The 15,536-nt window shown below is 47.3% G+C and overlaps 1 protein-coding gene across 2 annotated transcripts in view; it reads right to left on the minus strand.

The window, feature by feature from the left end:
* Nucleotides 1–8,659, minus strand: part of ATP2A1 (ATPase sarcoplasmic/endoplasmic reticulum Ca2+ transporting 1) — a 32,150-nt gene extending 23,491 nt beyond the window's left edge. For both annotated transcript variants that reach the window (XM_081169037.1, XM_081169038.1), the window contains exons 1-5: nt 8,330–8,659; nt 7,005–7,022; nt 5,789–5,871; nt 2,800–2,904; nt 2,193–2,331 (exon numbers count right to left, since the gene is read on the minus strand). In XM_081169037.1, coding sequence (XP_081025163.1) covers nt 2,193–2,331; nt 2,800–2,904; nt 5,789–5,871; nt 7,005–7,022; nt 8,330–8,447 — 463 coding nt within the window. In that variant the 5' untranslated portion in view covers nt 8,448–8,659. The remainder of the gene's footprint in view (nt 1–2,192; nt 2,332–2,799; nt 2,905–5,788; nt 5,872–7,004; nt 7,023–8,329) is intronic.
* Between the last annotated feature and the right edge of the window lie 6,877 nt (nt 8,660–15,536).

Consider the following 15,536-nt stretch of genomic DNA (forward strand, 5'->3'; position numbering starts at 1 on the left):
GGGAAGTCTATGACCAAATGACCTGTGTTCCAGCTCAGCCTGCTATCCAGGTGTACTAACTGTGGATGGGCAACTTCCAAGGTTCTCTAAAAAGAAGACTTCTTCAAACAGAAGATCATCCTCTGTAAAGAAAGACTAATGGACACCCTCCCCTACTGTGGGTAGAGAGAGAAAGAGGCAGCACAAACCTGGGGGGACGGGGCTTCAAGAAGCATATCACACATACAACGCAAGGCAAGGGGGGGCAAATTCTGGGGGAGCCTGTCCCAACCACCCAGTGAAGGATTACAGCAAGTGTATGTGTTTGTGTGTGGGTGCCCTTTATATTTTGGAGACAGTTGTGCAACTGGCCCTGTGTGAGTAAATGATCTTTGAATTAAATTAATGCGGACCAAAGGGAGGGGACAGCTTGGCGGCTGGCCCAGCTTTGGGGACAGCTGTTGCCCAGTAAGTGCAGCTGAAGGGGATTCCTCAGGTCTCTGTTTTCACTGCTCCACCTCCAGGCTGCACCCACCATGGGGACTGTCTGTTCCCAAAACATCCCCTCTGCCTCCACTCCAGGGTCAAGACAGGCCAAGCCCAAGGAGTAAACAAGCTACATGATGGAGGGATAGGCATGATGGGGCGAGCGGCAGGTGGGGTGAGGGGTGAGGGTGAGCCACAAAGACTCTGCTGAAGCAGCATCTCCAGTGTTCCCTGAGGGCTCGGGGTTGGAGGAGGGCATTATCCGACCCCACAGGGAACGGACAACACTCCCCTTTGGATTCTGGGTAATGGCCACTCCAAACCAGCACCACACAACTGGGGTGAGGAGACACTGGGTTGGGGATTTTCTACCTGGCACAAGAGACCAATGAAGTGGGAGGTTTATAGAAGTAGCCCCCACCCAAAATATGGAGATAGGAAGGGAACAGAAGGAGAAATCAGTGCTTGCAAGTGGTCATTCTGAAAGACCGCCTGATGTTCGCTGCAACAGACTATGACAGGAGGAACTCAAAATGGCACAGGAGGGCATTATCAGAGAATTTTCTAACTATAAGAATCCAAATATGGACACTGAAAAAAGAAACTTCACATCTTGGAACTCAGAACCTGTGTCTATGATTTGCCCTAATCCAAGCCTTGTTGACATTTACCCAATTGATTTTATAAACTCAAAACTAGGGAGAGGGTGTCTGACCCTTGATACCTTCCCTAGGCACATGCCCAATCCTGATATCTCTCTTTAATTTTCTCTCCTGGGGCTGAAGCCTCTTCACCTTCACTTATTTCAGCTGCAGCAAGTCATTTCTTGCCATGCTACCTAAAGTGATCCTGCACCTATTAGAAGAAAGTTACCCTCTGTCCAAGGCTAAACATCACAGCCCAAATGTTTAATCTAATTGTCACTCTCTAAGTCCATCACTGTTGCGGCTGATACAGAGAGTCCAAACTGTACAACATGAACGTACAACATTCACACCAACCGCCGCTTCAGTTTAATAAACCATTTGTAACTTTTAAGTCTAGCAGTGGAGATGTGGGAGCACTGAGACTTCTCTTTACAAGGGATTGCCTGTCCCTAATCCAGAACTGTTTACTCATGTGGATGCTTACAGAGAAGAGCTCATGTCATCTCCTTCCCAAGGTGCCTTTGGCCACCATAGAGAAGACTACATCCACTCTAGGAAGCTGGGATGTCCCCCTCTGACTTCATTACCCATGAGCCTACTTGTGGGGAAAATACTCCAGTCCATAAAGAGGGTATGAAGCATAGAGAAGCAAGGTGTGCTCTCCTAGATGTCCTTTACAGGAACAGCTAAGGCTGCTTTGACCTCTCTTTTTTTGAATGCGGCCATTTTTAAACCCACCCCAATGAAGTTTGTCTTTTAAGTTGGAGAGCTTGTGCTGCACGGACCACTGTGACTGAGAGATTTAAGTGACACTCTCAGCATACATTTAAAGCATATGTCTTCCTGACAAAGAATCCTGGGAACTATAGTTTGTTAAGAGCACTGGGGATTATAGCTCTGTGGGGGCAGTTAATTACATTTCCCAGAATTCTTTGGAAATGTGCTTCAAATATATGGTATGGGTGTGACCTTAAAGGCTGTGAAAGATACCCATGCTGTCCCAAAATCTCTTTACTCTATGTCTAGTCTGCTTCACCCTGAAGCAATCACTTTCATTCCTTGCCTCGGTCCGGGACTTACCTGCCACCTCTGCGATGTCACCAGGAACCATCTCCCTGGCCTTTATTCTCTGCACAGACTTCCTGTCAGACCGATACACCTTGCCCATCTCAGGCTCATACTCCTTTAGAGCCTCAATGGCGTTCTCAGCATTCCTCTCCTGGAAGTAGAAGAGACACAACAGCCATAGTTAAGACCCTGTCTGGAGGCAGTGCTTTGACACCTACACACCAAATGACTGGGCTACCCAAAAAGCAATAAAAGAAGCAGAAACACAGCAGTTTGGGCTGCTTTGGTGGGTAATAATAATTTTTAAAAATTGTGTTGCTTTATCCTGCTTCCTAAGTCCTTGTGGGTCCTTTGCCCCACTTCCTGCTTGTAGCTTTTCCATTCTCTCCTTAGGCTTTGCAGTACAGCAGGGGAAGCTGTGGCTCTCCATAGATGTTGTTGGGTCTCCCATCAGCCCTAGTCGGCATGGTGAAAGGCCAGGGAAGCTGGGAGCTGTGGCCCCAGCCCACCCTTTCAATACAGTGAAAACAATACTGACCGAGCCATTGGTAATTATGTGTGCAAAGCCCTTTGAAGCAAAATACAAATGCTGATTTTGCATGGTTGTTGGTTTGTTTACCTGCCATACTCCAACAATGGCGTTGGCGATCAGGATCAGCAAGATGACAAATGGTTCCACGAAAGCTGTGACAGTCTCCTCGCCTTCCTCAAACCAGGCCAGCACCTGCCAAAAAAAGAGAGGCACATGCTTAGAACTGGGGGAGCGGGACCTTCAGCCTCCATCTTGCGCAGGCATAGCTCTCACTCATTTCCACGGTTAGGAATCCTGGCTCACCCTTCGCCCTCCCCTCCCTTATCCTTCTGGGATCGCATTTGCCTTTTGATTCCTCTTGACATTTGGAATCTTGAGACAGCTGAACCCTGCCTGCACTTTGCATGTGTACAAGATGAAGCGTGTAAGTTGATCCCATGAAACCCGAGAACTCTGGTGCAAAGGGCTCCTGCTTGTCTCTCTCTCTCTCTCTGTGTGTGTGTGTGTGTGTGTGTGTGCACAAGCCTATGGATGTTGTGTAATTGTGTGGGCAGCTGCAAGTGTGCAACTGTATGCACAGCTTCAAGATGTGAAGAAAACACGTTTCCCAAGTGCAAATGAAATGTTCCAGTCTGACCCAGGTCTATGCTGCCCCCTGCTGGAGGGAGCTGCTCTCTTTCTCTCTCCGTGTGTGTTTGTTACGTAAACACAACATGGGTACTAGGGTTTGCACACTTGCAAGGGTAGTGTGGGATGCAACCCATCTGCTCCTCTTGTGTCCTGGATACACCGTGGAGACAACAGTTGCCAGAGGGGCGATATTCAATCAGCATGCTATTGTAAATTGAGTTTTGGAATCTCCATATTTAAGATTACCAGCCAGTTTTGGAATCTCCATATTTAAGATTACCAAAGAATAAATGAAATCGCAGAAATGTAGTGCTGGAAGGGATTCCCAGGGTCATCTAAACCAACCCCTTGTAATGCAGAAATCCGAGCTAAAGAATATGTTTAGTCAGAATCTTCTTTCTTGTCATCTGAATCCATTGGTTCAGATCCTGCCCTCTGGAGTAGCAGAAAACAAGCTTGCGCCATAAACAACAGATTGCTTTTTTCTGTTTGTTTCCAGTTCCAAATATTTGCAATACAAAAGTAGCCCACCTTTTACTATGTTTATTCTTGAAATAACCACAGTATTGGAAACCAAGTTGTCCGAAATGCAAATTGCCAAGAATCCAAATGTTCCTAGGTTGGCTTGTGTGCTTAATTAAGTTTCCAGAGGGTAAAAACTTAAAGTCAAGCTGCAGAAAAGGAAATAAAGACTAGACCTGGGATCCGTCATCTGAAAGAGGTATGAGTGTGTAAGGGCTCATCCACACTTCTGCTTGTCCCGTGCCTAGAAAGCACAGGTCCAGGCAGTTTTCTCCTTGACCCAGGCGGTCCAAGTGTTTTCGTCCCTTGTTCCGCTCCTTTCCCAGGGAAAACCTGCTATTTAGTGCTAAATCAGAGAAGCAAATGTCAAGTTCATTTTGCCGTTTGCTACAATTGATTGAGTGCTAAATAGCAGTTTTCCCGGGAGGGGGGGAAGCAGAGGGATGGGGAAGTGTGGATAAGCCTAAGAGAAAGGAAAATATCACAACTTGTTCTCTCCCCAGCTTGCCATGTACAAGCATAGCAAAGATTCTTTGGCCATGTTGGCTGGCCGGGTCTGATGGCAGCTGGAGTCCAGCAACACCTGGGAGACTGTAGCTTCTATAGGTTCACCAGAGTCTATACAAGATACAGTTGCCTCACTCCAGAATCCCTGTAATACAGCACACTAATTGGTGATTTGCCTGAGAGAGGGAATGAGAGAATTACTAGTTGCTGGATCACAGCAAGCCTGGTCACAAATGCCTTCTTCTCCTTGGCCAAGAAAATGCCAGGTATCCTGGGTTTTCTGAGGAGCAGGGAGGTGAAGGGGCTCATGCTACCTGAGAACTAGGCCGTTAACGGTGACCTTTACAGCGACCTCTTGGGGCTGAGCCAGGCCATGTGCTCTTCCAGAAATTAGTATCACAGCCCAAGGTGGCTGCATCTCAAGTGTCAAGGAACCGGGCAGTGAGGCAAGTTGTGGAGAGGCAAGATGAGGGGAGGGAAGCGTCCATTTCTGCCGCTTCCATTTTGTAGCTATGGTGGGAGTGAAGCAGGGAAGTTGGCAAAGGGATTTTGGAGCTGGTTGGCGAGCTCCCCCATTAATGTGAGGGAACTCATTTTCTACATACAGGAGCCTAAAGGCCAAGTTATCCCCATGCCCTATTGCCAGGTTGAGTTTATTTATTAATTTGGGTGGATACAGAAGCATATAATTTGAGAGATACACCTGCTGTAAAAGCACAATCACTACATTTTCGCCTAGACAACCTTCTCTACAATCTACTCTCTTGGGATGAGTTCAGGGAAAATTGGTTCTACAGATTCATAGCAGAAGCTAGCCATGCACAGCCCCGATTGAATGGAAACTAGTATATCTCTAACCCCTAAGCATGAAGGGAAGACAGTCTATCGAACCAGTGCACAATGCAACCTGTCTAAAGCATTGTGCAGTCAGAGAGGGCAGTTTGGCTTAAGCTGGGGGGGACGGGACCCTACAGTGTCCTGACTTGGATGTGTACATCTGGAAACATTTTACATTTAAATAGTGGTGAGGAAAGATAAACTCTCCAGATGTTCAGATGTTTCTTTAACATTACTTCACGCATACCGTGTGCCATACCATAGAATATGTTCCAAAACTGAGCCTTGAGTCATATTAGGTCCCAGTGAATGCTTCCAGTGATTGATGATGCAGCTTATCAATATGGCAGCTCACTGAAGAGCAAAGCTTCTCAGCACACCAACTACGGGCATTGGTACACATCAGCCATTGACTCTAAAGGAAACCGGTTCATCTCTTGCCTAGGATGTGTCTCCTTTTGACTGTTTCCCTCCATGTGCCCCCAAACCGCTCGCCTCTCCTTCCCAATGCTGGCTGTATTTCAAAGGCCCTTCTCTGAGTAACCCAAATTTCCTCACCCACAAGGCCACAGTCACTTACAAAGGAGATGCAAGCTGCGAGTAGTAGGATTCTGACAAGCAAGTCTTCAAATTGTTCCGCCACCAGCTCCCAAATGGTTTTGCCTGACAAGCAAGAAAGGGAGAAGTTAAAGGATCAGAGGGCACCAAAATTCCAGTTTCTGAGGGCAGTTAGCTAGAAAGGGATTGGGGAGGGCACCCAAAATGACATACATTTGCCATGAAATATGGATTCTCTATGATAGATTTTGAGCAAAGCCTAGTCAGGGAAGTCTAGGTGAGCTATAAGCCCCTCAGGTGCTCTTTTCTTGAGGGCTCATCCACATTTCCACTTGTGCCATGCATAGAAAGCACAGGTCCAATCAGTTTTCCCTTTGCCCCACTCCATTCCAAGGGAAAAGCCACTCTTTAGCACTAAATCGGAGCAAATGTCAATCCAGAAAATACTGAATTGCCATTTGTTCCAATTGAGCAGATAAGAGGAAGTGTGGGTACCCCCTGAGAATCTAACTATGCATTAACAAAAGCCTGACAGAGAACAAGCCACTTCAGGAAGGGAACTTGGGGCTAAGAAGTGATGGTTGGTGCTTAACATCTCTGCCGTTTCTCTCCAGATTGCCTCCTCCAAGCTGATTTTTCTTCCTCCAGAACAATGTTCACCCCCTTTCCCATAAGTGAAAGGAAGAAATCACCTATTTTCTTGTAAGTGGCCCCACAACCCCCATTGCTGGCTCAGCAACACCTCAAAGGCTGATGTATACCCAACCCTCTTTTCTTAAGGCAGGTGTATGGTCTGTCTGGTAGGATAGCCAGGTGCCATGAGGCTTGGGCAAGAAGAAGCCTGTGAATGGAGCCTGGGAGATTGTCAATGGAGCCTGGTGGGATACGGGTGAGGCCTAGTAGCTGTTTAGGGGATGAACTTGTTTGTGCTTGGTGCCTCAGGCTGAAATTTGATGGGAAGGATAAGCTGAAGACTATGGGAAAACCTTTCAGGGCAAGCAAAAAAAAAGCCCCATTGATTATAGTTCCCCAACTTGACATTTTAGTCCTTGCTTTGGAAAACTGGAAAGATGGCTAAAGGTTTAAATCTTAAAGCCAAAAAGAGAGACCTGGCAGCCGTAATTGCTGCTTTACAAAGTCAGCAGAGAGAATTTGAGCTACGTAAGGTCAGGGTACAGTGGGGCTTCCTATGTCCTAACACTTCCCAACACCTTTCCACACCAGTATTAGGGACTCACCTTCTTCAGCTGGGAGTTCTGTGGGGTGGAGAGAGAGAGAGAGAGAGAGAGAGAGAGAGAGAGAGAAGCGGGTTAGGGTTGTGTTTTATTATGACTTTGTGGACTGGATTGTCAGGCAAAGGTGGAGACAGAGAAGAAAGGCTCTGTGGTTAAGTTAATGAGGCTGGCTTCTCACATGGAGTTGATAAGAACTGAACAGTTAGAAACAAGCCATGGGGTCATGCTTAGGATTATAGAACTGATTGTGAGGCAGACACAGGTTAGTTGTGAGGTGGACATGGGTCTCAGCTACAGACAGCAAAGGGGCCTTCTACCAAAATTAAGGTTATGGGCTATAGTTTTGAAAGAAGCCATTTGGCCAGAGCTGCTGCCGCAGAATTACCGTAAGTTGGGTGTGAGGTGCCCCTTGTTAGCAGGACTCCACAAGGAGTTTCAGCCAGTTGCATACTCATGTGCATAACACAACATGGCATAGGTACACACTCACAGCAACCCCACCTTATCATATCTGTGCCATGTACTTGTGTCCTGTAACACCCCCCCCCCCCAATTCCCTTCTCTAAAAGTTAAGACTTGGATCCTAGAGGATATCATGCATGGGGAAACAATTGTCCTTGTTGCTTAACTGTCTGCATCTTCAGCAGGATACTACTACCCCCTACAAAAACAAACAAACAAAAAAGCCTCCCCTCTTCATATTGACACCCTTCCCAATTTCACTTAACTCCCACTACCATTTCACTTAACTGCTAAACTCATGTTCCCCAAGGACATCACCCCCTCCATATCAACCCCCTCCCCAAGGCAACCTCCCGGCTGCTCCTACAAGTTGCCTATCAGCAATTTTAATATCTGTTTCATACCAAAGGGAATTACTGGGTTATTCTTAGCAAAGCAGCAGCTGCCCTGTCCCCAGCCTGGCTACCTCCCCCCATCCTAATAATCTTCAGTGCTCTTCTCCTTTGCTTTTGCCTCCATCCCTGTTCACCTTCCATTGCCTACTTAATCGGGCTCTTCCTTCCCTTCCTGTGCCTATGTAACAATTCTTCTTCGGCATGTACTGAAACCACACCCTTCCACCTCCTCTCTGTGTGTGCATCCGCCCTTTTCGTCTAGAAGCCATGGCTCTGCATCCATCCACCTGTCCATCTCTCGACCGATCATCCTTGGTTTTCCTTTGGTTCTCGTATCCATTTTTAGGTGGCCATCCTTTCAGCTGCATCCTTCCTTCCATGCATCTCCCTCCCTCCCTCTGCCCTTCTCTGCATCCTGGCACCTCGACGTGTGGGTACCAACATGGTCCTATAACTCAGGCAGCCACTCACCATTGTATCCGTATTTCTCCAGGTGCTTCTTCACCTGCTCGGGAGAGAGGCCTGAATGCTCATTCACTCCAAAGTAAGCCAAGCACTCCTCCCCTGTTTTGGCGTGGGCGTTTTCCATCGTTGCCCAACCACAGCTGCCCCGTTGCTGTGTGAAAAGGTGCTCCTCTCTTCCTGTCGGCTCGGCCTGCTTCTTCGACCCCCCTGACTTGTGCGGTCACTCGTGCCCCCTTTTGAGTTCCTTCTCCTTCTCAACAGACCATGGTCCTTGGCACACGGTATCCAACGATGGAGGGAAAGCCCACACGACCCGTCCTCGTACAGAAGCCTTCACCGAGCTCGGAGGCTGGCACACGTCCTTATGAGGCAGACCGGGGCCCAGATCCCCGGACATTGTCGGTGGGCCCCCATTGGGTGACTGGTGCTGACATCACCCCAGCCACCAACTCACATATGGCCTTCTGCGGAGAGAAGGTATTTTTTGCTGACTTGAGAGGGAGAAGCCAGGAGGGTGGTTGGCTTGGCTTGGCGGGGGTGGGGGGGAGAGTAGGGGAGAGGAGGCCGGGTGTCCACAGACCCATGTGTCACTCAAATGTTCGCCTGTTCCTTGCAAGAGATCTCACCCTAGCCTCCCCCTCCTGCCTCTAGCAGATTTAGGGTTTATTTCTGTCACTTGTCGTCTATAATGAAGACACACAGAGGACTGGGTTGCCCTCACTCCCATATATGCTATTAGATCAATCTGCTTGCCGCGTCTTCTTCATTTGCGCAGAATTAAATGTTATATAATTACTCAAACATTCTTATGCCTGTACGTGTATAAAAACGTGTATACGTGTTTTGAAACATTCTTTTTATTTTGTGTATCAGAGCAATAGCCCGTCTACCTCGGGATGCAGTTTCTGACCATGACCAATCAGATATTCTATGTCCTGTCATTTGTCTTCAGTATCTGTTACTTGAGGTGTGTGGCCTCTAAGCATGGTTGCTGTGTCTCTGGCCATTGTGGCTAGTAACCACAGGTCTTCCACCAATATATAATACTGTTTAAAACAACACAAACAGCCCTTTATTGTGGAGGTTGCCATAATCCCTGTGGCAAGTGACTTCTTATGTTTTTAATGTAATGGAGAGAGACTATGGCTTCATCTGCACAAAATATTTAAATATTTCTACTACTTTAAACAGTCATGGCTTTCCCAAAAGAATCATGGGAGCTGTAGTTTGTTATAAGTGCTGACAGGTGTGTAAAGGTAAAGGTAAAGGTGCCCCTGCCCGTACGGGCCAGTCTTGCCAGACTCTAGGGTTGTGCGCTCATCTCACTCTATAGGCCGGGAGCCAGCGCTGTCCGCAGACATTCTGGGTCACATGGCCAGTGTGACAAGCTGCATCTGGCGAGCCAGCGCAGCACACGGAACGCCGTTTACCTTCCCGCTGGTAAGCGGTCCCTATTTATCTACTTGCACCCGGGGGTGCTTTCAAACTGCTAGGTGGGCAGGAGCTGGGACCGAACGACGGGAGCGCACCCCGCCGCGGGGATTCGAACTGCCGACCATGCGATCAAGTCCTAGGCGCTGAGGCTTTTACCCACAGTGCCACCTGCAGACTTAGGGGAACCTTAAAGATTCAATAATTTTAAAAGACTTCAGAAAAATTCCTACGGGGGGGGGGCTGCAAATAGTCCTGTGAGGGCTGCTCAGGAAGCCAGATGGGAAAAAGAAATGAGCTAGCTGGAAAATGAGAAAGGAACAGCATTGTCAATTCCTCTTCCCAGGGAACTCTGGGAATTGTAGCTCTGTGAGGGCAATGTGTGTGTGGGGGGGGGTCCTCCTAACAGCTCGCAGCACCCTTAGCGAACTACACGTCCCAAGATTCATTGTGGAAAGCCACAGCCATTTAAAGCAGTATGATACTGCTTTGAATGCACAGTGCCTGTGAGGCCTATAGCTGTCTTAAACCTGTTCCCAGCTGTACTGGGTGACCTCAGCATTTTTCTTCAACGTAATAAGAAATGAAATAAAACTAGGTTCTTGCATTTATTTCTTTTGTTCTCAAAAGGTTTTCCTGGGGAAAGTGTTGGGGCAAAAAAAAGAAAAGAAAAAAAGCACTCTGACGCAGTGTGGACCTGTGTCTAGAAACACAGACCTTCCAAGTGTCTTGATTTTCCAGGGACAGTCCTAGATTTAGAGAAGCTGTCCTGGTTTCTGATTTGATCCTGGAATGTCCTGCTTTTCTTTAGGACATCCCTATTTTCATCAGAGAAATGTTGGAGGGTATGGAGTTATCCAACCCCCAAGCCATCTGAAGGCAGTTCAGTGTTTGTTGTTTAATTTTTTATTATGTTTTTATATATGTTGGAAGCCGCCCAGAGTGACTGGGGCAACTCAATCAGATGGGTGAGGTATTATTATTATTATTATTATTATTATTATTATTATTATTATTATTATATAGGATATCCCTATTTTCATTGGAGAAATGTTGGAGGGTATGGAAAAACAGCACAAAAGGAAGTCTGGATGAAACCTCAGCATTGTCTACAGTGATTGGCAATAGCTGTCCAGATTTCAAGTTGAGGTTATTCTATTCTGGAAATTTCCCCACTGTCTCCTTCCTTGTGAGGCTATATTGACCTATCTGCCTGCCTGCCCAGCCAGCGCATCCATTCGAGCAACCATATTAATCAGCGATCATGGGTTGCCTGAAGCTTTCTTGCTGTGGTGTTTCAACAGACGTTATGTACAAATTGTTTTTATTGGTTCATGTCCTAAGGGCATAAGCCTCCAACCCAAGAAAGCTGGCTCCATGCGGTAAGATTATCACCTCTTGTTGGATTGATAGCAAGCTGTCTGAAGCTGGATAAAAATAGTAGCTAAGGTGTTGGTGGTTACTGAAAACTCAAATGAGGTATTAAAAGCTGGAAACAAACAGAAAACTAAAAATAAATGATTAACATTTGAATAATAATTTTGAGGCCCCTCCCCAGCCCAAGGATCTTTGTATATGTGTGCATCCATCTTATTCCATGTTGCCTAATCAAGATGCCAGTCCTCAAGAAATGGAACAAGGCACAGTTTTGTTGGCCAGTACTCGTCCATGAGCACCCAGCTTCGTAAGATCACACAGTGTGTTGTGAGGTGAGATGTAATGCCAAGGCTTTGTGCCATGGATGGAATAATAATAGTAATAGTAATAATGGGTTTTTTTAGGGTCGGGGGGTTGCAGGGAGGGCAGGTGCTTGAGCAATCTGAGTAAGAAGTTGGGAGCCAGTTCCTCTGCTGTGCCTTAATCTCTGGGAGGGCAACTGGGGAAGGGGTGGGGGTCAGGGACATGAACCAGATTCCTTGAGCATTGCAAACATTCCCCCCCCCCACCATCCCTGGTATTTGACATTTGTGTGGAAGTGACAGCTTCTTTCCAAGAAGTACCTGAACACAAGAAGAGTGCTAGATAGAAGGAGCTCCATCAACTCATCAAGTAAAGAGGTGATGAATATGTCTGGATTTCTAAGGACTTGGTGGAGAGCGGGCAGGAGGAGGAGGAAGAGAGGGGCTCTTGCTCCCAAAAACTTTTTCATCCAGGAAGGAGGAAGCAGGAGAAGAAGGGAGGTGAAACCTCATATCACAGACAGGGCCACGGTGGGGTTTTAACCTGTGTTGTTTTGAGAAAGGATTCCCCACCGAAACTGGCGGCGTATTTTTTCACGGCAGCTGTTCATGTTCTGGGTGAACGTTGAAGCACGGAGCTTTTCCTCAGGGACACCCCTGGAGCCAAGAGAGGGAAGCTGAGTATGCTGACCGAAGAGCACCATCTGATCTCTCACTCAGCCAGAGACAAGAACTGCACCATGCCAGTGCCAAAAGCGAGAGGAAGTATACCCAAAGGGGCCTCTAAAATTAATCTGTTGTTTCCCCCCTCCTCCTCCTCCTTCCTCATCCCTTCTTCCTTTTGTGTCATGTCTTTTATAGTGCAAGCCTGAGGGTAGGGACTGTATGAGCTTTTCACACATCCATAAGCCCCCTTCTGGGAATCAACACTTTGACAAACCAAACAAATAATACTTTGCATTGAGGGTGTGTTCACAGGACCAGATGAAGTTGCCCTCCCCTCACCCTCATCCCAACCCCGCTGCATTTCACAGCTCTTTCCCCATTTAGTTTCTGTTTTTGTACACACCAGGAGACGATGGGACATTTTTTTACCTTAGGCAAAGAAGTTCATACCTTGGTTAGAGACAAATTAGGAATGACTTGAGGACATCAAAAAATTGTCTTTTAGACCAATCTAAAGTCCATTGAGGTGGTAGAACGGACTATATTTTCAGACACTAGGTAGAGGGGAAATCATATGGTTAAATGCTCCCTTGTTCAAAACCTTCCTGTGCTCAGAAAGTGGACTGGAGCGGAACCTTTCTCCCTGACACAGCACATTTTTTATTTACAGGGAATATTTGCACAGGAAAGCATTCAAATCCACCACCAGGTCCCGCATCAGAATTGCAGTGCTTTGGGGCACCTCCTGGGGGCCCAGCAGGGCTCACAATTACGGTCTGCCCTGGAGCCTCATTTTCTGTGAACTGCCCTGAGACCTCCGGGTATAAGGCGGTATATAAACTCAAGAAATAATAAATAACTACTGCTCCCATCAGTGCTGGGCAGCTGCCATTTTAATACCCTACAGTGCTTCTGACATAATGTCACTCTGCAGCGTTGTGTAGCATTGAAGCTGCATCTGCCTGGTGCTGATCAGTGCCCTGCCACCACCAGTGCCCACCAAGTATCCACCAGCAGAGGAGGGTACCCCGTTAGAGAGCATTTGCCCCCTCTAGCCTAAAAACTGCCCTGCCCCAAGGCACAGTCTGAAGCAGGAACATCCCTGGGAGATGGGCAACTGCAAAACTAGTGTGAACAAGCCACTTTTGGTTGTCCTTGCTGCATCCTTTTCTTGGGAATATATTCATAACTCGGCTGTTTTGAAGGTGGTTTAGCCCATCCTCCACTCTCTGACCATCTCGCTGCTGCTGCCTCTGCACCCAAAAGACATGTGATTCCACAGGTCTCTCCCCGATGGGAACATTAAATCCTCTGGCCCACGGACACCAAATCCTTGCGTGTGCAGTGGTTTGCGGGCAGTAAAGAGGAAGATAGGGTTACGTGACGGCTGCTGCAGTGACATTCTTTGCTTTAACCTGATGCTGACCCCCTCACCACATCCTTGCCCTGCCTGCAGAGAGCTCGGCTCCCAGATCCCCTGTGCCCCTGAGCACCCCAGATACTGGCTGTGTACACACCACACATTTAAAGCACATGGCTTCCCTCAGAGAATGCTGGGAACAGTCATTTGTTCAGGGTGCTGAGACTTGCAGCTCTGTGGTGGGTAAACTACAGCTCCCATGATTCTTTGGAGTAAGTCATGTGCTTCGCATATGCTTTAAATGTATGGTGTGTGCAGAGCAAGGCAAACTTCCCCAGAGACTGAGTACCACAGCTTCCGTGCTGTGGTTCTGCCCTCCATTGCTATCCATTGTCCTTCCAATGATGGAAGCATGTGGAGCAGAGCTTCTCTACATGCCTCAGTATTCCAGGTGTTGCAGAATGACAGCGAGAGAGGTCTCTTGTGCTCCCCATGTGCATCTGATTGGCCCCTGTGGGGGAAAGGATGCTGGAGTAGGCAGGCCTAAGTGACACAGTCCAAATCCCAGGTTTCAGCCCATTCCATCCTGCCAACTCTTAAAATCATCTGCAATGCATAACAAGAAGCAGGAAACTGGGACATTCAAGTCCCTGACAGCTGATACAGCCATTTCATCAGGCTACAGGAGACGGGACCACAGGACCTCTGCAATGGCTTTGCTGAAAGACCAGCTTCAACAGGCCCCTGCCTCAACTGTCTTCTGTCTTCAGCCAAAGGCTATAGAGGGAGAGCTGGACTGGGACTGCAAAGCCTCTCCATCTGTTCTGCTGAAAGACCAGAAACATTTGGCTCCTCCTCTCCAAATCTGTCCATTCCAGCTGGTGGTTACAAGAACTCTGTAACAAAGGACTACGGCCTGAGCTTCCTTTTTCCCCTCCTCCTTCCCTGCCTCTTTTCCTTGTGTGTTGTGCATGTCAGGTTGTATGTAAGCTGTCTGCAGGGACTGTTTTACATAGATTTTTGTTAGCCTTTCCTGGAGCCTTTGTTGATGGTACAGACATAAACATTTCAATAAATAAATTAATTCTGAGGATTCAGCTAGCTCTTAGTGCTTTTCGGGGGAACAATATTGTTATGCCCTCTCTAATCCTCCAAGCAGTGACAATTTCAGGGGTGCACAATGTACACAGTTCCTGTTCCCTTTGGATGAGGTAAATAGAGACTGACTCATGTTTTTTATGATAGATGATTGTATTTACACATTTCTAGAGGATTGCTAGGGGAACCATCAGCACCATAGGATTCTTGCAGAGCAATACAGTGGTACCTCTGGTTGTGGACGGGATCTGTTCCGGAGGTGCGGTCGGATCCCGAGGTTTCCGCAACCTGAGGACCGCTTCTGCGCATGTGCGAGCGGCAAAACCCAGTAAAATACTTCTGAGTTTGCCGCTTTCGCACCCCAAAGTTTACGTAACCAGAGGGCTACGTAAAGTCCTCTTTGTGTGTCATTTCCAGCCACTCTGAAGTAAAACTACATCGTCTTCATAAACGAAGTGTCATCATCCACCACAAATTGAGGGAAACTGTGGAAAGACAGACATGCTCACTACCAGTCCAGAAGGAATCAGTGACCATTTCTTTAGTTATGCAAAGGCACACTAGTGCCAATATGCTCAATGAAAGGGAATCTGCTGGGCTAAACTTGTCCAAGTTTCACCTAGGCATTTCCAGACTGGTAGAGCATGAGACTCTTAATCTCAGGGTTGTGGGTTCAACCCCCACATTAGGTGAAAGATTCCTTCATTGCAGGGGGTTGGACTAGATGACCCTTGTGGCCCTTCCAGCTCTACAATTCTATGGTTCTGTTACCATTCAGAGGTGTGATTCAGTCACATACTGGCAAATTCAGGTTGTTGTTGATCTGAAGCTCTTGTGACACAAATCTTCTCTTCACACACACCCCTCCAAAAAACACACCCCACAGACTTTTTTGCGATAGGGAAAGTGACATGAAAAGGCACTGGAAAGCAATTGCTTGAACCACTGTTGTATAACATCCTTGCAAACAAATCATAAA

This window comes from Podarcis bocagei (assembly GCF_964188305.1).
Source record: "Podarcis bocagei genome assembly, chromosome: 13".
NCBI classification, from domain to species: domain Eukaryota; kingdom Metazoa; phylum Chordata; class Lepidosauria; order Squamata; family Lacertidae; genus Podarcis; species Podarcis bocagei.